General features: G+C 34.8%; 2 protein-coding genes and 1 long non-coding RNA gene across 6 annotated transcripts; 2 read left to right on the forward strand and 1 right to left on the reverse strand.

The window, feature by feature from the left end:
* The first annotated feature begins 9,926 nt into the window (after positions 1-9,926).
* On the forward strand, positions 9,927-16,420 carry LOC133874896 (calmodulin-binding protein 60 A). 4 transcript variants are annotated; one of them, XM_062312796.1, is made up of 8 exons: positions 9,933-10,088; positions 10,269-10,387; positions 11,267-11,345; positions 12,709-12,761; positions 12,871-13,361; positions 14,177-14,337; positions 15,125-15,331; positions 15,428-16,420. In XM_062312796.1, the coding sequence occupies exons 2-8, from the start codon at positions 10,293-10,295 to the stop codon at positions 16,049-16,051; spliced, it is 1,710 nt and encodes a 569-aa protein (XP_062168780.1). In that variant the 5' UTR covers positions 9,933-10,088; positions 10,269-10,292; the 3' UTR covers positions 16,052-16,420. The 4 variants fall into 4 exon arrangements, with proteins under 4 accessions (XP_062168782.1, XP_062168780.1, XP_062168779.1 ...); XM_062312795.1 differs by having other exon boundaries at positions 9,933-10,387; XM_062312797.1 differs by lacking the exon at positions 10,269-10,387 and having other exon boundaries at positions 9,938-10,088.
* Positions 16,421-18,986: 2,566 nt separating this feature from the next.
* LOC133875587 (UDP-glycosyltransferase 74F2-like) lies at positions 18,987-21,973 on the forward strand. Its single transcript, XM_062313763.1, has 2 exons — positions 18,987-19,651; positions 20,944-21,973. The coding sequence occupies exons 1-2, from the start codon at positions 19,016-19,018 to the stop codon at positions 21,676-21,678; spliced, it is 1,371 nt and encodes a 456-aa protein (XP_062169747.1). The 5' UTR covers positions 18,987-19,015; the 3' UTR covers positions 21,679-21,973.
* Positions 21,974-22,487: 514 nt separating this feature from the next.
* On the reverse strand, positions 22,488-24,244 carry LOC133874661 (uncharacterized). The gene is made up of 4 exons (XR_009901345.1): positions 24,179-24,244; positions 23,982-24,042; positions 23,612-23,658; positions 22,488-22,878 (listed from the first exon to the last, which is right to left on the reverse strand). It is a non-coding gene; the product is annotated as an uncharacterized LOC133874661 (long non-coding RNA).
* Positions 24,245-24,678: the final 434 nt, after the last annotated feature.

The following is a 24,678-nucleotide window of genomic DNA, read 5'->3' on the forward strand; positions in this document are numbered from 1 at the left end:
AAATAAGAATTAAATATTAAAAATTGTTCCTTACAATTTATTGTCTAAATTATTGATAATTCAAACAACAAATTGCTATAAATCGAGATCCGGCGTCAGTGGGTCCCTACAATGCTTAAAGCCTTAGTGCCTTGAACTCACGATCATGTACAAGCTCCTTTCGCACTCACCTGTAGTTGGCAGAATGGCCACTTATTTTCAACAGAATGACCCCCCCCACCCCCATATTAGGTCACCTAGAAGCTAACTTTGACACGGCCATTCGCATATGACATCTCTTTACCATGCTTTTGCAGTCACAGGTACAAACTCGGAATGGTCCATTATTTGTGCCACGGCTACATTGGGTTTTCCGTGCAATCAAGCTGTAGGAGAAGCTTTTGCAGTCCTCTACACAGTAAAATTAGCCCAAACATCACACCGTCAGCACCTACTCCTTCAAAGAGACTCTTTATCTGTTATTCGTAGTTTTAAAAAATCACACATCACCAATAATTGGATAAGCTTCTATTATTTCCAACTTTGGTCCCTCAACTATTTTGACAGTTGATTGCCACTAAAATTGATAAGAGTGAGAATCTTCACACTCATATTGTAACTTGCTGATTAGCCGTTACCACCCATTCGACTAGTAGCTTTCCTCATATGTGTTTTCATTTTTAAAGTTCCCCCTTGGTAGACTTTTGCAGCCTGTCGTCTAATTTTCTCTTTCAATTGTATCTGTTTGTTTTTCCTGATTGGCTGTTTCTGTTGTATTATTTGTTCTTTTTCTTTTTCTTTTTTACCTAAAATTTGATATTTATTCAACCCAATAGAAAAATAACCTAGAGAAAACCTCAAGGAACAAGCAAGAGACTAAATCTCTACAAAACAAGAGCTGATGGTTTAAAATAACAATATCAAGGATATCCTAAGAAAATTTTCTCAATCTACATTCTATTCATGATTTGTTTTACTGCTGCTTTAGCAAAGCCATGGGCCGCTAAATTTAACACCTTCGGATATGCCTAATTTGCCAATTCCGCTGACTAAAAAGAACTACTTGTATATTTGCCTCCAATTGTACGCCCGTATCTGCACAAATTTGGGTCGTTTGCCTTTACAGCATTAACCACCTATAGAGAATTCCTTTCAAGAATAATACTCCGAAGTTCCAAATAACAACTGTATTCTACCGCCTGCAATGCAGCTTGGGCTTCTGCTATCACTACTAACACATACTGAATGACAATTGGCTACGATCACCTGGCCTTCACAATTCTGTACAATTATACCAATACTCATTCGATTGTTGTATTGTTTGTCAAACTCATTAAATATAAATTAAAAAAAAAAAAAAAAAAAAAAAAAAAAAAAAAAGAAAAAAAAAAAAAAGAAGAAGAAGAAGAAGATCGATCTGATCCTCAAACGATCAGCCTAAATGGCCAATTTGCCGTGAGGTCTGGACAAGTTGACAACACACGACTGGCCTAACAAATCATGGACCACCTACAAGTGGACAAGTGGCATGCTCCTGATCTGGTAAGCACCACACGTGATGCATCTATGCAGGTCAAGCGAACAGGGAGTCAGGGCCCCATGATGGGTACGTTGATTCCCGTGGGCCCAGTGTTATACGTGCATCCTGTGGTTCAGAATCCCTCGGGAATACCAATTAATCTTTGGGATGCTTTAGAAACAAACAAGTTGCACATTACGTGCACACCCATCATGGGACAGAGTCAAAAATTCTAATTGGCAGGGCAATGGCCGAAATTTTTTTTTTATTAAGGATCAAGTAAGTTAAATTTTTATTTTTACTTTATATTTTTTATTTTTTAAATTATTTTTTTTCTCACCTTAATTTTTTTTTTTTTTAAGAAATTTGGGAAGGGGCATGGCCCCTGCTAGCCCCCTCCCTCCGTCCCTGCACTCACCCTCTCACATGAAACCCATGTGCACGTAGTGTGTAACTTGTGTTTTTTTAACATTACTCTTAATCTTTACACTCCATGAGTAGTTCGATGTTGGTAAAAATAAAAGGCAGAAATCAAATGTAGTCCTTATGTTTTCATGTTATTACAATTGAATCTCTAACTTTTCGATTTCAATAATTATATCCATAAAGTTTTAAATAAATCCCTCCATTGACCTATTGTCCATTTAATAAACGGTTTGCTTCCCTCAAAAAATAAAATAAAATAAACGATTTGCTATATCAGTTCAATTAATTAATGCCACATGACTTTCGTTTGACATGTCATGTAACATCGTCAAAATTAAATAATTAAATTTATTTAACCTTGAGTGTTACTTGTAGCGCATTCACATTAATTAATTGGTAATATGGTTGGAGCCACTATACAACACTACTCTATTATAGTATATTATAGTGAAAAGGGGAAATAAATTATTTGAGACAAGTTAACATATAACCTTAAAACAGCATCACGTATCATCAATATAAATTTAGAGCTTCTAAACAAATATTACTATAACGTTAACAACTAACATCTAATTAAGCAAATCTAAAAATGCGAGTCATTCGCTCGGCATTCGCTCGGCATCTTTATTCCAATAAATTTTTCACTCTACAGCTTGACAACCTGCTAAACTGCAAAACATTTAAGTGTTTCACATGTGAAAAAAATAAATTGTGTAAGTCCATGACTTATTAAGTAAATTGTTATAAAACTTGTTTATGTAAATAGCCTATAATAATGTTTTGGGTTCTCAAAATTGGTAACTTAAAAATATTATGGTATTTTACAAAATATCAAGTGTTGTCTCCATTATTTTGCCAGTATAAAAAATTGATTTATTTCGGAATAGGGTTGGCATAATTACAACGATAATTCACTCATTTTAATGCAGATAAATTATGCAATATTAAAATGTAAGTTCTCATAACTTTTCTTCTTAGTAGGATTGGTAATATCCTGAGGGACCTGTAGTAGAATTCCAGTGCCCCAGATATTGTCGCATATTGACATATACTAACAACCTAACTGAGTCTGACCTCGGGTGGCTCACGCTACTAACAAAGCCATAATAGTAACCAATCATTTCTTAGTGATCCCGTCACAAATAACTATTGGGTCCAAAATCAAACATTAAAATAAATCTTTTTGATCATATGGTCAATCCCATATAGTGATAAGCACATGGCCGTTATACTACATGTACCATGTCAGACGGTGCAGTTTATCCAGTTGACACGTTTATAAACATTTGATACAATTATTAGACTCATGACATATTATTTTGAAAATAAAGCTACTCAATTCATTAAGGTATCGCATGTTGAAATAAAATAGTTCCGTAAAAATTTACTTACATCGGGCAATTCTCTTTATTTTATGACGTCTTAATCACCAAGTCACTGCAAAAGCATAATCTAGTATTATATATAAACCATTTTGGAACTTTAATATAGTACGTAAAACCCTATTCACGTAATAAAACCATAGTCATGCAAATTATTGCCTTCATCGAACGTTCATCATAAACAATGGAACTTTCAATGATTGATATGATGCATAAAAGACCAAAAACGTCTACTTAAACCTATTACTGCCTTGATCGAACGTTCATCATAAACAATGGAACTTTCAATGATTGATATGATGCATAAAAGACCAAAAACGTCTACTTAAACCTATTACCCAACTCAACCAAGACTCCTAATAACCCTTAAAAATGCATATCAAACCATAAAACATGATATAACATGGAAGTAGGAGCAAATTCATATGTTTTTGAAAATATAAATAACTCATGCATGATTATTATAAAATCATATCGTAACATATTTAGATATTTTTAAAACCTACATGATGTATGTTAAATAACAGGATCAGTAGATTAAAAAAAAAAAAATTGTTAAAATACATCAAAACGAGATTGAAGTTTAAGGTTACTTTCTCTTGAGGACGAAGTCTCACCAATAGTCACATTTTATCTTTCTAGGACCTTTTCTCTCTCCTCTAGGATTTATGGTATAAAGGAGTGATGAAAATGGTATTTTTGAATGTAAGGATTGGGTTATATGGTTCCTAGCACGCTTAAAGGGTTGATGTGACGAAAAAATAAAAATGCTCTTAGATTTGTTCAAGCATTCGGGGTAAGGAAATCTCGATTGTTCGAGTGGGAACTCGAACATTCAAAAATCAAGATTCTGCTTTAAAAATATACAAATTGTTATAAAGCATTTTAATTTAGAGAATTACAACACATTATTGAAAACACTTTCCATGTGAATTAAAATAAGGGTTTTCGGGTTTGTAATTGCTAATATCGTTTAAATTAAATATATTTACTTTAGGATATTACATGTCATGTGTTAACTCTCCGTGCCATGTAGCATAATTACTTTAAATTAGAAATATGCTCTAATTTTTTATTTTCTATTTAAAAAAAATTATAAACAGTTTCTTTATTTAAGATATATTTGTAATTTAAAGATGAGTATGCCTCGGGACATGTTAGACACGTACAGTTAGCACATGACATGTCAAAGAGAGTCACGTGACTTTAATATATTGGTTTGACATGAAATGGACCTATTTGAAATCAAAGAAAAACACGAAGACTTAATTATTGAAATAGAAAACTTAAAGGATCAAATTGAAATCATAAAATAAACCTAGGGACTAAATTTAATTTTTTTCGAATTAAAAATAAGGTCTTGAAAGAAGTAGAATTTTCGAATTTCATCCATAAATTTTGCTAGTGCGTGGCACTGCTCTTAAAAATGCTTTCCATGTAATGGTAAAACTTTGCGTGTTTCGAGAGATCTCCCAAATCTGGGGCCGCCAGCCTTTTCATCATGGCCATTGATCATTGCACCTTTTGTTTGCTACTATCAACGTGAAAAACACACGAATAGGGTGATGGGGTAAAATGACACGATCGTCCCATCAAATTTCATCGTGCGGGGCTATATGGAAAGGGGCAAACATGGTATTTGGAGCTCTCATTTATTATTTTGTAACTTTTGGTAGAAAACAAATTGGGCATGGAATGATTGAGATGTTTTGAACAAAAAAGTATATTTGGGGAGGCGAGATTGGAGGAGCAAAGGAAGATTCGTGGAAGTAGCAAGGGAGATTCATGACATTTTTGTATGCTTCCATCCTTTCAAACTTCTTTTATATTTAGGAAAATGACATTCTTGTTATTAACTAAAATGTTGAACTAATCATTGTTAGCAAGATCATCATGTTCATGTCTATCTCTTCTCTCAATAATTCTCTAATTAATTTTAAAAAATATCTAACCTAAAATAGTGATGAGTCATGCTAATCGATAGGGAAATTGTTTGAAAAGTGTTTTTTTTTTTTTTTTTTTTTTTAAATGGGGTGAGATTTGAAATGTATTTTGTGTTTCGAATTGTTTGTTTACGGTTTTAAGAAAAAAGTATGTATTTGTTTTTGTTTTGAAATAAAAAAAGTGTTTTAAAGATAAATGCTATATGCACTTCCAAGTATATGTTCATTGATGTGGTAGTAAAAATTACAATTGAATTTTGGATCTAATGGTGATTTTCATTGCCACTTCAAGGAGTATGCAATTGGGAGTACGAACTTGAGTGCATATAGCATTTCTCTGTCTTAAAAATCATTGAGCCGTATTTATGTTTTGAGTAATGATTGAATACCACCCAAAGACACGACTTTTCACCATCTTGCCTATGTGGCAAGGTGATCCCCTACCTTAATTTATTTTTAAAAAATAAAAAAATTCAAAAAGTAGTGGGGGACCACCTTGCCACATAGGCAATGTGGTGAAAAGTTGTATTTTTGTGTGGTATTCAATCATTACTCTTATGTTTTAGGGAAAACCACATTTAGTCATCTCTAACTAACATCATTTTTGTAATGTTTCCGCAATGTTTTAGTTTTTGTAATGTCCCACTCAATTTACCATCCGGCTTGCACAATTTAGTGTATCAATCTTTCAATTTTTTCAATTTTACTACTTTGTTAGGATTTTCTGTTAAATCCTGTCAAAAGTTCCAAAATACCTTATGTATATATATTCAGGAGTGGGTATTTTTGTAAATTTTGTTAAATCCTCATCAACACTTAATTCCCTGCAGTCTCTCTCTCTCTCTCTCTATTCTTTTTTTTTTTTTCTCCTTTGAAAGAATTTTAAAGGAAAATCATAATGGACGAGTAAAATTGAAAAGAATTGAAAAATAAATACATTAAATTGAGAGTTTTAAAGGTTAAGAAGAAAATTGAAACTGTGATTAAACTTCCCAGTGAGGTTAAGTAAAGTTTTTCCCTATTGTTGTTTGTCTCATCTATCGTCTATATTTTTTTTTTAATGTTTCCTTTGGTTTTGGGTTAAACTATTGCTTCTCAGACAAACTATTTCCTATTCATGATTAGCCATATTTACTTTTTGAGTAATGCTATCAAGTATATTTTTATTTCATAATTATTCTATAATATTGACATGATACTCTCAACTAGTCTTTAAATCACTCCATACTAAAACGTTGTATATAGCATTTTTTTTTTTAGGAAAAAAAAAAAAAAAAAAAAAAAAAAAAAAAAAAACTTACTCAGACGACTGGGTGCTGCCAATTCGTATAAGAAACACAGTATTGAAATTTAAGTTGATTGATATAATGAAAGGGCAAGAAAAAAAGAAAAAGAAAAGGAAAAAATAATGGCAAAGGCTGGGGAAAAGAATCCTTTGCTGGTGCATGCTTAGAAGTCACTCAAAGTAGCTTCAAACTCGTCGATGGATTAGAGCACTAGCAGCAGATTTTCAACCATTTTTTCTATATTTAGGGAACAAAACTATTTTTTCCTTCCCTATAAAAAAATATCCAACAATAGATTCCCTTACCTTTCCCTTTATCAATTAAATATTATTTTCTTTACTCTTATTTTATTCTTTTTCTCTCTTTCCTACTTTTTCTCTCTTTCCTATATCAATTAATTATACTTCTTTTATATTAAAATAATACATAGGGAATGAATAGTAGACATGTATACATAGAGAATTACTATTCATTCCCAGCCCCTTTATCTAAATATAGGGAATCTGCTGTGAAAGGTTTTTTGATTTTTTTATGAAATTTTCCCTAAATATAAGGAAGGAAACCAATATAGGGTAACTGCTACTAGTGCTCTTATACCATTCCCCCTTGCCCTTTGTTCCCTTCTTCTGCTTATAAAAAAACAAACACATGGATTACAAGAACCAACCCATGGTAGGAATAAATAATGGTTGAATTTTCTTGTTTGAGTTCCTTTCTAATAGTCTTTGCCAATTAATCCGAATAGGATCTCTAGTCATTTCATAACGTTGGTTTAAAATTATTATTATATTTAACGGTGTAGATAATATCACATTATTTAATTTTTTTAAATGACGTGTCAATATATTATCAATGCACATCATATACACCGTTAATTAAATATAAATATTTACCATAAATGACTCATTCATTTCAAGTAAAATGAAAAAAAATCGTTCTTGCTTATTACATGCTTAGCGATAGGTAATTAAAAAAGATATTAAGACCCTGTTTTAGAGTTGTGTTAATAAGTTTGAAAAGTACTTTTAATATCTAATTTTTTTTTGACTTTTTTACTAAAAAAAAAAAAAAAAAAAAAAAAAAAATGCCAAACAGGCTCTAAAATATTGCAATATTTGACAAGTTTTAGGCAGCAACTTCAAGGAAATAACACGTAAATAAAAAAACAAAAAAAAAAAACAGTCAACTAGGCCAAATCACTGTTAAATTAACGTTACTAAGAACACTAAAATAATCTAACATCTAAATTATTTACTGGTCAACTAGAGGAAGTCACTGCTAATATTTTAGTGTCCCTTCAATTAAGGGCATGCTATTTGTCTTAAGTAAAATTTGGATCACTCTTCATCAATCGATCACAGCAATGTTATTAAATCACTATTAAATAATTTAATTATGATATTATGTTAAATTATTATTTTTTTAAAAAAAAATAATTTAATGAAAGTCGGTTTTGTACTAAAACTGAATAAATAATAATAAAAACACACAAAGAATTGTATGATCTTTAAGATTGTTTACTCCATTAATATTCTAGGCATGTAGTGAAATGAAGGCATTCACATCAAGATTATTTTCAGTACGTGTTAATTTGTGTGTGATGAAATGAAAGCATTTCAATCATAATACTAGCTATGATAAGAACAATTCTACTGGATTATTTTCGTGCATCAAAAGTAATCAACAATATTAATTGATGATTAGTCTTTTTGAATATATATGCAGCAATTTGATTAATTTAATTAGTTTATTTTAGATCATCGATGACATCTACACAGTTTTAATCGTCGACATATTGTAGTTGACATGAAAACATTAATTCCTACCACACAATTTGACGAAGATTATTGACAAACATTATAAAATAATATTGTCCAATAATTATTGTTTTGAATTATACAACAACTTGATTCATTAAATTCACTATTTTAATCGAGAAGAAATGTTATTTCTCCGACCCCTGTCCAACTTTTATCCGGCTCGAACATTTTAAAAAAAAAAAAAAAATATATATATATATATATATATATATATATATATATATATATATATATATATATATATATATATATTGTAGTTGAATGTGTTAAATATATCAAGAGTTCAAAAATCTGCTATATTTGAAGACTGTGGCCTAAGACAGTTGAAGTCTATCACCCAGTCATAATTGAAGACTATTGTTCTTCTTTATTTAAGTTGATCTTTACAATATAATATGCTCCTATTTATAACGAGAGTTGGACAAATACTTCTATATGTTTCCGATCGTGTTAATTACAATAAGAATAGTTATACTTGCTCATTTTCATACACTAAAAGTAATCAAGAGTAGCCACTTTTATTTGAATTACACAACAACTTGAATGAAATTTGTTCATTTCATTCAAATTATAATCAATGATATGCAAAGTTTGTATGGTAAAAAAGTTATTGAAACAAGAGTATTCTTATCATATGATAACAAAATTAGTTCAATCTTATCATTGTCATAGATTAGAAATGACATTGTCTCATCGATCACTATCATTTTGAATCATATAAAAAACTTGATTCTATTTAAAATGAATAGTTTGGCATTAGGCGTGCTTAAATATGAATAGCAAATTCCCTAATGGGTATAGTTCTTCAAATCTCAACTATTATTTTTAAATTAAATAATTTAAATTTCACTTAACTAGTATTTATCATTTTTAAAATTAATAAATATCGAGAGATAACTACTAAGTTGATAAAAATGATAAATATTATTTAAGATTTGTATTTTTCTACTCTGTAATATTGGCAGACTATGTTTGTTTGTGCTTTTTTATTTTATATTCTTCGTGACAAATATATTAATAAATAACTTTAAAATGAAACACTCTTAAAAATTATTTTACATATATATCACATCAAAATAACTTTCTTGGGTTCAGTCTCCTGTGCAAAGCCCGCAACTCAACCGGATTTTGCTGAGAGGGGTGCGAGGCATGGGTCCCGAATTCACTTGACAGAGGTGGATATACAAAGTGACCATGATTTGAAGAGATTCTCGATATAAAAGAAGAAAAAAGAAAAAAGAAATATATATATATATATATTGTTTTTTTTGGTTTAAATCAACTATAAAATTAACAAGATTTACATATAAGTCCTATCAATTAAATGATTAATTTAAAAAGGAGACGTTATATATATGGGTAAATATGGAATCCAATGTCAGGAGCGAAACCCACATGTCACGCGAGAAATAAGAAAAGAAAAAAAACGAAAAAAAGGAAAAAAAAACACATTGGACTAATAACACGTATTCTTTCACCAAAATCCGCGTTTTGACGTGGACCCGTTCTCACCAAGTCCATCACGCGCTTTCCGTGGACCCCTCAACAAGGCTCTGCATCTCTCGCACAAACACAAAAGATCCTCAACGCTGTGCCTGCAAAGCCGAAGGGGCATTGTGGCGTGTTGGTTTAGAGCCAAAGAGTGGCAAAAGAAGACGATGGGAGAGCCTCATGACCGAGAAGCATCCCGGACGCAGCCAAATTAAGACAATGGATAGGGAGATGACACAAAAGTACTTGAAAAATTTGGACTTTTCCTCTTAATTGCCATTTACTATACTTCTGTGTGTTGTGCCATTTGTATTTATATATATATATACTGCTGTTTCGTTCTTATTGGTATCGCTGCGCCGCATGTGGGTCTCTTTGGATATTGTTGTCGTTCACGTTTGGCTTCAACACCCACCAAATAGTGTTGTGGGTGTTGCTGGGCTTGGATGATGTCGCAGAAGAGACAGCAAGAGGATATGAAGGCCCATCCAGAAGGGAGTGGTTCTGAGGATAAGCGTAGGAGGCTTCCTACTTTCAGGAAGTAAGAGTGGCTTATTTAATACAAGCTTTGATTTTTTATTTTGTTTGTTAGTTTCTGTTGTTGGTAGTGGGATTCTTGTTGAGGCTAAGTGGAATATTGTATGTGAAAGGAGGTGGGTTATGATTGTTTAGTGAAAATTGTTGATGCATGTCATGTATTCTTGTGATATAAGATTTAAATGTTCTTGAGGAAGTGGAGATATGGAGTAAATTGAACTGGGTTTGGTAATAGCTGAACTATGTTTTCCCCTCCCCCTCTCCTTAGGGCCAATTACTTCAAAAAAAAAAGAAGAAGCTGAACTATGTTTGCTTGTTCAGTGGAAAATTTCCTTCAATGTGTCTTTCCCGTACGGAATTTGATTGCTGCTTGCTTGATATTGTGGAGAGTTGATGCCAATGGTCTTTGGACCAATTGGCATCTCCTGTCCCATATGGTTGCATGAGTTGGACAATTGATGCTGTTTTCAGTTTCTAGAAATGGATATGGGTGTTATAAAGTCTAGGGGAAAATAGTAGAAATTGGCTTCTAATTGAAGATGGTTTCTAGCAGAAAATGGTTTCTAATTGAAGAATAACGCTGTTTTGTCTGGTTAGTGAAAATTGCTTTTCCTTGTAAATGTGAGTGAACTTGGCTCAATGCCATGAAGAAATGATTTTAGAATTGTCATTTTAAAAAAAAGGTTCTTGGAATTTTCATGAGCATTAAATAAGAAATTAGGGAGTAATTGATGCTAATTGTTATTGAGTATGAACTGGATGTGCATTTGATATGAAGAACTTTAGTGCAATTTTTATGTATTTGATGAGGTATACTGGACCAAACTGAAGGCAGTTTTCCCCATAAAATTTGATTTCTAATGATTTTGTTAATACTGTTTAGTGTGGTCTTGGAGGTTATCAAGATGCAATCAGTCCAGAATTTGCTGGAGCCAATTCTAGAGCCCTTGATTCGTAGAGTGGTAAGTTTATTATCTCAGATTATTTTTTTTTTTGTGATAATGGGTTCTACAGTTTAAAATTGAAGAACTTCTTTGTTCTGTCCATGTTGATTCACTGAAATATAATTCTGTATTTTAGAGGAACTATTTTAAGATCCTATGAACTTGATAAACACATCATTACCTTAAGATTGATAGAAGTCATGAGTATAGACCCTTCTAAACATTGGAGACATCAGACACTACCTTGGCTTTGCAAGCTGCAGCTAACATGCATGTCAGCCCACTCTATGATGGCACTTACTATAGCCTGACACCAGGTATCCTTCCAGTGCTGACGGCTGTGCTCTCCTTCCTAAGAGACCATTTTAACCTGATGTTGGTTGCACATTAATCCATGTTCTCCAAGTCAAGGTTTTCACCTTCCTCAGATGGACTTTCTGTATGTCACATGATACCCATTAATGCTAACTTAATTTACTTGAAGATCTAGGACTGGATTCTCTGTTAGACATAGTGAACTTCGTCTACAAAAATACTACAAATAAAAGTGGATTTTTTTTTCTTTTCTTGAGACTGGTGAAGCTTATGATGGTATTATTACCTCATAAATCCCAAAAGTGCCTAACTTTAAACTGTCATAACTACTTTTGGATTCTAAACATGTCGGAGCAATAATGCACTGAGATTCTGTGTGCTTACTGGATTTCCAATGAGTCAATTCCTAAATAATCATCTGATCTTGGAAATCAATAATACGGGATTTGCCTGACTTAGGTTTTTTATGTGCATACATGCAAGGTTAATGTAGTACTACAGAGCTGTGAAGTTACTGCTTTTCTATTCTACTTCTTTGTTTCCAGTACCTTTTAAATTCTTGTTGCTTGGGCAGTTAAAGTTGGTCCATTCATTATTGTTCTTGTTATGCAGACCAGTTTTATTTTGCTGCCTTCCATAATTTTTCCTCAAAAAGATTTAGGAGTTCATTTTACCATGAAGTCTATTTTTTGTGTGAAGATAAGGATTTCTTTAGCATATGAACACTGTGTTCTGATTTCACTTGTGGCCCTATGGGAACATAGGTTTTAGATAACATTTTGGTGCAATGGAGAAATTGTAACTAACTATTGCCAAATTGTGTTCAAGTTCTTCTTTCTGCCTGCGGTGGTTTCTACAGTAGTTGCAAATGTTGTATCCTTTCTAAGTTGTGGGATATGAATGTGACTGAATATCTGAATCTGTGGATTGAAGCACTCAGTTGTCATTTCTATGTGTTGTTAGCTACCATATCTTACAGCTGTTTCTGTTCCGAAGATATATTTGTCACAGTTTTCATTGATTATTGGATAATTGGTCAATACTCATTGATGTTTTGCATTTACAGGTCAAAGAGGAAGTTGAATTGGCCCTAAGAAAGCATTTAAACAGCATGAAACAGTAAGAAATGATACTCTGGTGATTAGGATTATTTAATAAAGGGTTGTTATGTTAACCACCCTTGGCAATAAGATTAGATAGATGACACATCTTTTGCAATTCTTTTCAGGAATTGTGGGAATGAGGTACATATTTCGGAGTCAAGAAGCTTACAGCTGAAGTTCATTAACAATCTATCTCTTCCAGTATTTACTGGAGCTCGAATTGAAGGAGAGGATTGTTCTAACATTCAAGTAGCTTTGGTTGATGCTCATACTGCGCAATCTGTAACTTCTGGGCCAGAATCCTCTGGCAAGGTGGAAATTGTAGTTCTTGAGGGTGATTTTGATGGTGATGAGCATGACAATTGGACAACCGAAGAGTTTAAAAACAACATTGTGAGAGAGAGGGAAGGAAAGAAACCCCTACTTACAGGAGACGCGTTTGTAAATCTTAAAGATGGCATTGGTGTGGTGGGGGAGATTTCTTTTACAGATAATTCAAGCTGGACGAGAAGCCGTAAGTTCAGGCTAGGGGTAAGATTTGTTGACAATATTGAGGGAGTAAGAGTAAGAGAAGCAAAGACAGAATCTTTTATTGTTAGGGATCACCGCGGAGAATGTGAGTACTTGCTTTAATTTTAATTTTTTTTTTATAAGTAATCGAGATGTCATTAAAAGCATAAGGCGACCCCAAGTACATAGGTAATATACAAGAGAAAATACCTAACTAGAAGGAGAAAAGAGAACAAGGAACTCTTGATAATTAATCACCAAAGGAAAAACAAAAGAAGCTGTCCAAAGATACAAAGTGTAGAAAAATAAAGATTTAATCTCCTCCAACGTCCTCTCACGATCCTTAAAAGTTTTATCATTTGTTTCTCTCCATATACATCATAACAGACACGAAGACACCATCTTCCACACTTATTTTGATATTCTTTTCGTTTGATTTATCAACACTTGAGTTTAAAATTATATTTTAGTTGCTTTAGTGGTTGGTGTTGTATTTTATTTTCGTTGCCATGATTTTATTTTTTTCTAAAAAAATCTTTAAGTCCTTTGTTTTACTCTCTCTCTGTCTGTCTCTGTCTCTGTCTCTGTCTCTCTTTAATTTTTTTTTATTTAACATTAAATCTCCATCCTTTATTTTTGTGCCCCCTCATTTTTTATGCTATTGAGTACTAGTCGTACCACATAGCTTCCCAGAAGAATTAAATGCATAGCATTATGATTATAGTCTATTCAAGGAGTTCAATATCTGGTCTTGTGATGTGAAGAATCTGTTATCTTGTTTTCCATGATTTTCTTGCAAAGCTTGAAGCCTATAAAGTTAAACTTAGTTGATAAAAATTGTTAGCATGTTAGGTTTCTAATGTAACTCAAGAGAAAGATATTGAAATGAAACTCCATTGTAACATCTGATTCTGGTTGCAGTGTACAAGAAGCATCACCCTCCTTTTTTGATCGATGAAGTATGGAGATTAGAAAAGATTGGCAAAGACGGAGCTTTCCACAAGCGTTTGAGTCGGGAAAACATCAACACCGTGAGAGATTTTTTGACCCTACTCTTCATAGACCCTCCAAGGCTCAGAAACGTAATTAAAATTGCACTCACTTCAATTAATTTTATTTTTTAATAATCCTTGCTGATTCTGTCAGGAAGTCTGAATTTGAGGTACTATCTCCTGCATTTAAATATTCTATAAAGGGTGATGTATTGTTTTATATATATACTTTCTGTAATTGTAAAAATATCTGAAAACGAGAAAGAGATTACTGATTTGAACTGCCCTTATTTTAGATTAATCAGGATGTCTCCTTGTTATTGAGGACAATGGAGACATCCTGATTAAAAAATACTCTTGGGTGTTTTCTTTTTGGATAGAAGCATTCACGAGGGACAATTTTGCCGGTGCACCATTGGAATAAGGACATTTTGACTTTACCTTGTGTTGTTGACTCAGACATGGTGTGTATCACTGTTGAAGATGTATCGATATGGCTATAGTTAGATCTTCAGGTTTCTTTTGAGATTTGGATGGTGGGTGGTTATAGAAACATCTCAATTCTAGTTTCATTGTGATTGATCTGGTGGATCCCTCTCGGCTACGCCAGACACCAAAATCTCTGTCTATTTCCTTTGTATGGTCTGCAGCTAGGGTGAATTTCTGTTTCTTAGAATTTAGGGTACAAATAAGTGGTCTCTGTGAAACCTACGTAATAGTAGAATTTATGCTTCATCTATGCTCATACAAATTGCTCCTGAACAAATTGAACAGTTCCCACAGCTTAATATGAGGATTTCCAAGCCCACAAAAAAGATGAAGCAGTCCAGCTCTCTTTGAATGGAGTAATTACAGTAGTTGTTTTGGAAATGTGCAGATACTTGGCACAGGTATGTCAGCTAAGATGTGGGAAGTCACTGTGGATCATGCTCGGACATGTGTACTTGATAAGAGGGTGTTCTTGTACTGCCCTCCAAGCTCTCAACAGAAAAATGGTGTGGTCTTTAATAGTGTGGGACAAGTGAGGGGACTACTTTCAGAATGCCAGTATGTTCCTCTGGATAAGCTGTCTGAAACTGAGAAGGCACTCCTCTTATTACCTCAGATCTGCTTTCTTTTCCTTGATTTCCTCCTTTCTCTTTGTCATGTCTGACTTCTTATGATCAACTTTTTCCATTAGGCGGATGCCCACAACTTGGTGATTTCTGCGTTCGAACACTGGGAGGAAGTCATCCCTTACGACGAGGAGGCATCGCTTGTGGGTGGCTCTTCACACTTAACTGATGTTCATTACCCAGCGAGCTCACCCCGGACAGAGAGTTCCAATGGGAGCAAGTTTTTGGCTTCTCACAAGATTGGTGGATTTGATTATACACAACAATGTGCGTCTTCTCCAGATATCATTTCAACCATCTATTCTGTTGGGGGTACTAGTGGTTTGGATGAGTATGCCTTGCACAATATTGACAGTATGGGTCTCAGATATGACCAGGCTTTGAGTTTCCCAGGCCAAGTCACCAGCTCCCTGATTTGTGACACAGACCCCATGACTCAAGCTTTCTGTGATGAGGATCATCTGCAATTTTTTGATACTGCCAATCACTCTCAGAACCTTGAGTTAGAAGCATCCTCGGATCTTCAAAGTGCTGTCGACGACTTCCTGTCAGCGGCACGTTCTACAGCTGTTGCTCTTGCTCAGACGCGATGGACGAAGGTATTCAGCGTGTTTAAATGGTTCTCAATTCGGAAGGTTGTGAATTGTAAAAATAAGAAACTGAGTTCGAGGATATCAGAGATACAGTAATGAAAAAAAAAAAGAAAAAAAATAGAGGTTACATTTGCAAAATTTAGTGCTAGAGAGTGCTGCCCATATAATTTTGTGTGCAGTTGTAGTGAGACAAGTTGGAGGTCTAGCTTATTAGATGTAAATACGATGGTAGTTCCTGTGTCTTCGCCAACTGGTGAAAGATCAGAGAACTCTCTCTATCTGCTGAAATCAGGCTGTAAATGTGTAGAAGTTTTTCACAGCATCAGGGCAAGTTTGTGGTGTTTGTTGTTGCTCAAACATTACCCGGAAGATGCTTTAATATTCTGTAGCTTTCATGTCAGATAATAGTTTTGCACGCAATCATTTGTTCAATAAAGGTATTCTGAAATCATTATTCTTCCTTCAGTCAGTCTTAACCAAGCAATTTCATATGACAAGTTTTACTCATTTTATTATTTCTGCAAGCTGCCTATAATAAACCATGGGCAGTTTTGAAAGAAGACTACTCTTTGTGGCGTCCACTGGATGCTTGGAATTATAATATAAGGAGGGTTGAGGTTACTAATAGGCAGGGGCAGAACGAAGACTTATTGGGTAGGGTCTGAACTTAACGTAAATACATAGATACAAAGAGTAGTAGAGTAGAAAGCCAAATCATTTAGCCATTTAGGAGTTACCAAAGACCCTCAACCTCTAAGGTAGGTCCGCCACTCCGCCCCTGCAAATAGAAAACACGATCACCAGGGTAAGGACGTGGTGGGAAGATAATGGGAATGCTTTCACTTTTGCCAATAAAAGCAGTCTATCTAACGAAGTTACACGCAAGCCAATTTGTACAAATATAAATTTTGCGGAAGGACCAAACAAACATAAAATCTAATATCCGACACGCTTGAGATGAAAGATTATAATTTCCAATAAAGAGGCAACTTCTTGTTAATGAAGTAAGAAACAACTTAGAGAGGACATGCCATTAGATCAACTGGTTATATAATTGTAAAAACGGTGCTCTCCTAGAGAGAGAACTTCTGCCTTCTCTCTAACCAAACAACTACTCTATGCGTCCAAGGCCATGGGAAGGAAGCCAAAAGCTTCCCTCCCACCTTTCCTGAAGCTTCCGCCTCTTACGAGGTCACTATCCTGCTGGATCTATTATTGGCGATTTTTTTTTTTATTGCTTTTTATGCTTTCTGTCTCTACAACACAGAGCTCACTAGTTTCCCCTATCTCCTTTCATCATGTTCTGTGTGATTTTTAGATAGGTTGTAAGGTCGAAATCTTTGGATCTAGATCTATGCTCCTCTGTCTATTATTGCATGACAGGTGCCTCACCAATGGGTTTGCAAGTGTCCTCCAAGTCCACCGATGGTCGTTGTGTTCCCAATCGCCGCCCACACATCGAAGCGTGGCACTCACACGCTAGGGTCCTTTCTGGAGCGTGGTGGCCATGTGCCCCCCCAGCCTTCTCTTACCACGGCTTGCGGCGAATTTCGGCGGCTCCTGCGCTTCTTGTTGGTGAGAAGCCTTCCATCAGTAGCAAGTTGCTCTCACACACCACCGTTGGCAACTCTCACTCCCCTTCCCTCAACTGGCCCTCTGTTGTTGTTTTTGTTCCGGCTTTTGTTTTTGTGTTGTTTTTTGTGATTTTTTTTTTTTTTACTTGGGTTATTGTCTCTTTTTAGGGGAGACTCTTGTATTTGAATTTGTGTTGGTGTTTTTCTTTTCTGTAGTTTCAGTTTTAGACTTTTACAGTGCTTTTATCACTTCAGCCTCCTTCGGATAGTTGTTGTTGATCCCAAGTGATGGTATAAATAGGCTTGTCTTATTCTGTACATCTTTCGCTTATGAAACTGCTTTGTACGGTCCCTTTAAAGGACAGTGTCATTTATTTGTCTTATTTTCTACTCTTTGTATATATTTTAGCACTGTTTTGGTTTGTTCAGGGTTTATTGTTGGCGAGTCCACCCCTTTTTCTTTTATAGTACCAGCCACTTCTTCTTCCTTTGGGATCAAGAGCGGTAAGGATCCTCTTGTAACATTTTTCTTAAATCAATTAGATTAAAAAAAAAAAAAAAAAAAAAAGGGGTAAGAAACAACTTCAATAGGATCACCTTAAAAAAATAATATTATTGAGTCTCTGAGCGACCACATATCTAATTGTAGGTGCTAACTTCATCCTTAACTTAGCACCTATAAGGATCTATTGGGGTCAACACTTGATTATATACTCTTGGCTCATTTAGTCGGCATCTTTAGTGGTTAGTTGTTGAATATTCATATAAAAACAGATACAATTGGAACACGAAATTCTCGTGAAAATTCAAATGTAATAACGTGTGTAGAATTACTCTGACATGGATTGCAATAATTCAGTGCAACTTTCCACGGTGGAATTATGTGGATTTTATCCCATCTAGCTTGATTAGATATCTAGCAGACCTTATTCAATTTTCAAAATTAGGACTGACCAATCGTATGATTGGCTTTTAAGTAGGTGGTAAAATTTGTGTTGTATCGAGATACGGGTATAAAATTATAATAGTTAATCATAATTCAATCTATTGATTAAACATGTAAGACTCTTCAATCATAATCTATTAATTTTGTATTGAGTTTACAGATCGTGCAAAAATTGAAATGGGGTTAAATTGACTCAAAAGTCAGAATCCTTATGCAAGCCTTTAGATTAGGCATTTGAATCTTCTCCAGTTCATTTAAACCGGAAAAGAGCCAGTTAGATGAAATGTAAGGGCAAACTTGTCCAAAAAAAAATGTAAAATGACAAATTTATCCCTCCAGTTAAACTAACCGGCTCCTGTCCAAATCCAGTTTATCCCATAAACCAATAGTCTTCAAATTCCAATGTACAACTGGAAGTGTACATCAAGAAGTACCCCAGCATTTCTTATTTAATATTGTAATCTGTTCAGGACACCTGAAATAAGGCCTATATCTTCCATCCACTGAACAAAGTTGTGGATTATCCATGAAAACAAGAAAATGAACAATCAAAAAGGTCATGTCATTGTGCTCACATATCCTGCCCAAGGCCACATAAACCCACTCCTCCAGTTTGCCAAACGGCTGGCCTCCAAAGGGCTCAAGGCCACTCTAGCCACCACCCATTACACAGTCAATTCCATTCATTCAGCCACAGTAGGCGTCGAGCCCATCTCAGATGGCTATGATGAAAGTGGGTTTAAGCAAGCTCCTAGCGTGGAAGCCTACTTGGAGTCATTTAAATCAGTCGGTTCAAAAACTTTAGCAGAGCTCATATCAAAGTTCAGTGACTCAGCCTCACCAGTAAACTGTGTCGTTTATGACTCTTTGCTTCCGTGGGCTCTTGATGTGGCTAGGCAATTTGGCATTTATGCAGCAGTATTCTTAACAAACTCTGCTTCTGTATGCTCCATGTACTGGCATATCCATCTTGGTCGTCTGACTCTGCCTGTGGAGCAAGAAACTGAGCCCCTGTTGTTGCCTGGCATTCCTTCACTTGCCATTTCCGACTTGCCAGGTTTTCTTGCACAGCCTGCAAGTCACTCTGCTTATTTGGCACTGATCATGGAGAAAATTGGCCGTTTGGAAGAAAATGATTGGGTATTCTGTAACAGTTCTGAAGTGTTGGAAAGTGAGGTAAGTCTGCTGTATTTTATCCTGAGGTAAATTATCCTATTATAAAGAATAGATGCTATATAGGTAGGTGATCAAGAGAAGGAAACATATTAAGGAAATCGAGAAAACAAAAGATTTTGAGAGGGAAAATGAAGAAAAATACGAAGATGAAAAAGGAAAAGCAAAGTTTTTTCATTTTGATATGAGTACAGAAGACCAAGGAATTTCAAAAATAATTTAGAGCTTCTCAATATATTTAGAATTATCCTGGACAATGGATAAGCATGAAATATAATTATAGATGGAGAAATGCCAGGTTTTTCAAATTTTTTGTCTTATAGTAGATGATGATGTTGGATATAGCATGTGCTTGCTTTTTTTTTTTTTTTTTTTTTTTTTTTTTTTTTTTTTTTTTTCCTTCATTGGAACCCAATCTAAGAAAAATTCTGTAGAATATTTGCTTCCATTAATTTTTTATTTTTTTTGGTCTTTCCTGAACGATAAAGAGAAAAAAAAAATTTGGTTCAAAAGTGTCAAAGTGTCCTCCATCGTTAAGATTTCTTTTACCTTGGCACTTTATAAATCATGGTATCCTCTCATTTTTCCAGGCGTCTTTTGAGAGTGTCAATAGGTCTATGGACTTTTCACATGGTGTCAGAGCCACATGTTTCTTGCGATGAAAGACCTTTCCCTCCTGATATTGTTCAAGTGTTTGGCCATTAGTTGCCTTACGTGAAGGGGCGTGTTAAAGTGTTCTACATCGTTAAGATTTTCTTTATTCGGGTATTTTATAAGCTATCCCCATTCTTTCTCAATGCGTCTTTTGAGAGTGTTAATGGCCCATGGACTTTTCACAAAAAGAAAATGGCATTTTGGAGTTTTATCAATAATTTGTTTGTGTCGGTGTAGATCCAGTATTTTCTGAATCTTTATGTAAGGGATTACAAAAAGTCATAAAAATAGATTGGGGTCAAATCTAATCAAAATTCTAGATTTTAGTTTTAATATGTTGAGCAGTAAGTGTTGAAGAAATTCATAATGAAATAGAAGGAAAAAAAAAAATAGCGGAAGAAATAGAAAAAACGGAGACAATGGGTGGGTCGATGTTAGACACCTACGTTCACTACTGGAAAAGAGTCTGATAGGCTACATTATGCTCTTATTCTTTGATTGTATTTACATTACAAATGGCTCGTATTTTTAGGGGAATTATGATAGGTGGAGATTATATCAAATCTAATTACAATCATATATTCTAACAAGTGTAGCATATTTATATATCTTTCTCATTTTCTTCATTGGCCGTTGAAAAGCTAGTGAAAGCCATGTCGGGACTATGGCCCTTGGTGATGATCGGTCCAATGGTGCCATCAGCCTACCTAGACCAACAGATCAGTGGAGACAGAGCTTACGGAGCCAGTCTCTGGGAGCTTGGCAGCGACCGGTGCTTGACATGGCTAGAGACAAAACCACCAAAGTCAGTGATATACGTATCATTTGGAAGCATGGTAGACATCACAGCTAAGCAGGCTGAAGAACTTGCATGGGGTTTGATATCGAGCAACATGAATTTTCTATTGGTTGCAAAGGATTCCAGAAACAAGTTATCAATTGAAACTGTTAATTCAGTAGAAGAAAGAGGGTTGGTTGTGCCATGGTGCAACCAACTAGAGGTGCTAGCACACCCGGCCGTCGGCTGCTTTGTGACACACTGTGGATGGAACTCAACAATGGAGGCCTTGAGCCTAGGGGTGCGAATGGTGGCACTGCCACAGTGGAGTGACCAGCCTACTAATGCTAAGTTTATCGAGGAGTTGTGGCAAGTGGGAGTAAAGGCTAAGAAGAACAAAGAGGGGATTGTCACCAGGGATGAGCTAGAGATCTGTATAAGGGAAGTTATGGCAGGAAAAAAAGGTGAAGAGATAATGATGAATGCAACTAAATGGAGAAATCTTATAATAGGAGCTGTTAGTTTAGGTGGAAGCTCGGATAAGAACATTGATGATTTTGTGGGCAAGTTGGTGGAAGGAGAGGGGAAGAAAGCTTGATCCTGGATGGCACTAGATGAACATAATAAACTTGTTTAGATGATAATAAGTAGGGCACAGCAGATACCTTTTCGGGGATATGTTTTGCCCTTTCAATGTTCAATAAGAACTTTAGATTAAAATGTATTAAAGATCATTGCATGGGTATGCCCTGCAATCTTGTCATTTGATATCTTATTTAAGTTATACCTAGGGGATATGCTGATATGACAAAGATATATAGGTGGCAAATGAGCCTGACGGCATGTGAAGGAAATGACTAATCTTATAAACTTAGAAAGCTCAAGAACCAATTTTATTACTTTTTAAAACGTAGGGAGTGTTTTGATAAACACGAAAACCACAAAGGCCGTTTTTAGATTTAACCCTTATTTTTTAAAGGATTTATTTTTCAGTAGATGTGGAGGCTCAGGCGGATTCAACTTGTCAATGCAACAGATGCCGACTTAACATATCTATCCTTCTGTAAAGAGTTCACTTTGAAATGTCATAACAAAACATCCTACTGTGTACTACTTCCTCAGCAAGAACTATTTAATTACATTTCACAAACCTTAATATCAAACAATAATTTCCATGAACATCATGGATCAGGATCAGGTATCAAAAGTTCAATGCGGGAAGTGGCTTGTGGTGAGCAAAAGCTCTGAAGTAGTAACTCTAGACTATAGTGGGTTTCTTGATTATCTCCTCTTTCTTTTTGTTATCCGACAAAAGCTAGTACCATGACTTATGCATTATGAGAGCTGATACAAATTTTGGGTATAACTTGCTATTGAAAATCGGCTTGCAATGAGAGGGTGTTAAAGAGCCTAATACACGTAGTTAAGATTGCATTTAAACCATGTGAGATACTTAATATCATAACAAGAGCACATATCAACTAGACAATTTGATGGTTACTTGAAAAATGTAGATGAATCTAAAATTTACACTCGTATTGCTATACCAAATTATGTAGCAGTGAGATTGAAAAAAAGACTACAAATGTATTTTCTTTCTTGAGGCAAAGAGAGTATTTTGAGGGAACTGCCACGCCTCTTTTATCTTGTTACGGCTTCTGGATATGAGCACAGATACAGCTGAATTTTGAAGATGATATATGGAAGCAAATAAAGAGCGAGCCCTGAAAACTCTACTTCTGGCAAGTATTGAGCAAGTTCACGTTTTACAAGCATTTTTGTCATTACATGCTTCACCCTGTAGTGAAAACAGAAACCCAAACATGGATCAGCACCAGATACCTCAAATATATAATTGTTGTGTTTATTGAGGAGAACTAGGTGTAAGAGAAACTGCTTCAGCTAGCATTGCAATTTCTACTAGTTAATGTTCATGATCTATATCTCACTAGAAATTAAACTTCTATATCAGATATACTCCTGTTCATCCCAATTTAGTAGCACTTAACCTTTTTGCTATCTCAAAATCGTTTAGTAAAACATAGTTTTGGAATGTAAGGAGGATTAGGGAGATGGGATATGGTTCATTTCCTTGGGTTTCATGCCCATTATACAATTGAATTTGATAAGGCTCTGTTAAATGAGACACGCAGAGATCCAAAATACATCGTGCAAGCCTCTTGTAAGAAAGAAAGGGGAGAAAGAGGGAATCGCATCAACTTGAAGTTTGCACGGGAAATTAAGAGAAATGCACAGTTAATAGGTTTCTTTATCAGCCGTAGTTGACAAAAAAGAAGTTGATTTTTACTTCAAAAATTCAGGCCCTTTTTTGTCTTTAGGAGATTCTGTTACACTACTGTATGAAATCCACCATGATCAGTATGTCAGCTAATCAGCATAAGTTTTATATCATCTAGGAGAAACAGGTGAGATGACATTAATCTCGCTTTATATTCTACTGTCACGCATGCAAGATTCAGTTAAAAGTCTTAATGCATGCAGGTAAGGTAATGCATATGTAGTATGCTAACCTTGTTCTTCTTTCGCGCCTCCAAAATCTCTTCTAAAGGTGGTCGACCTGGACAAAACAGGCTATAAGTTTGCATCACATAGTTCCTCTGAAGTATGTAGCAGGCTAGTTTGAATTTGAAAATGCACATAAAGAGAAGTTAAAAGGGCAAAGAGAATTTTTCATAGTACAAAAATAACCAATGATAGGGTTTACAGTCCATGGATGATGCAAAGGTTTTAAAGAGAAATAATTGTTTATCCCAATTATAAAACTGTAAAATAGTCACTGATTTGGATGTGTGGGTCATAAGGCTGGTGTGGCCTGTTAGTATGTAATATCCAAGAAACTGAGAAGTTATCACACAAAATCTTTTTGCAATATGAATTTACCTGTGATTGGAAGACGATATTTAGCCCAAACACCGTATACAGCATCAGCTATTTTTGCAATCTGTTAAATGCATGATATTGCATTAAGTACAAATACAGATAAAAGGAAAAGGGAGCTTTATCCAAAATCCTGTGTCTACAGGATGTTGCATTTCGATTGAACTACAGGAAACATAAGAAAGAGCAAAGAAACTTACAGGTTCATATTTGGTAATGGCATAAACCCATCCAAGATCAACTTGTTCATAGAGTCTTCTAAATGCCTGCAGAAGTTGTCATTTGCATGAACTTTTATTTTTTTTTGCTTGGTTGAAATGTATGTTAGATTAAGAAAACAGTTACAGCTTAAAGTAAAGTCTGATTAGAATTCTTAAGCCAGCTTCTTCAAGCTTATTCTGTATCTAAATAATTTTAAATGGGTCCCACACCATTGACATTTAATATTGACAAAGCTGTTTACATCATTGCGAATGAGACAGATGAAGAAATTGGTTTAGCTAGAATCAAGGTGTTCATATATTGATTAGTTCAATAGTTCTCATGTCTGAAGGAGGCAATGCCCACTTGCCTATGAGAGGGCCTCAGTACACTTCCTGAGCATGCAATGGTGGAAACCATGGTAGTGATCAGTGGTATTTAACAGTTCCACATCCTTAAGCTGCACTTATTCCTCCTCTAGAGTAAAGATATTCAAACA

The sequence above is a fragment of the Alnus glutinosa genome, chromosome 8, assembly GCF_958979055.1.
Source record: "Alnus glutinosa chromosome 8, dhAlnGlut1.1, whole genome shotgun sequence".
In the NCBI taxonomy this organism is placed as follows: Eukaryota; Viridiplantae; Streptophyta; class Magnoliopsida; order Fagales; family Betulaceae; genus Alnus; species Alnus glutinosa.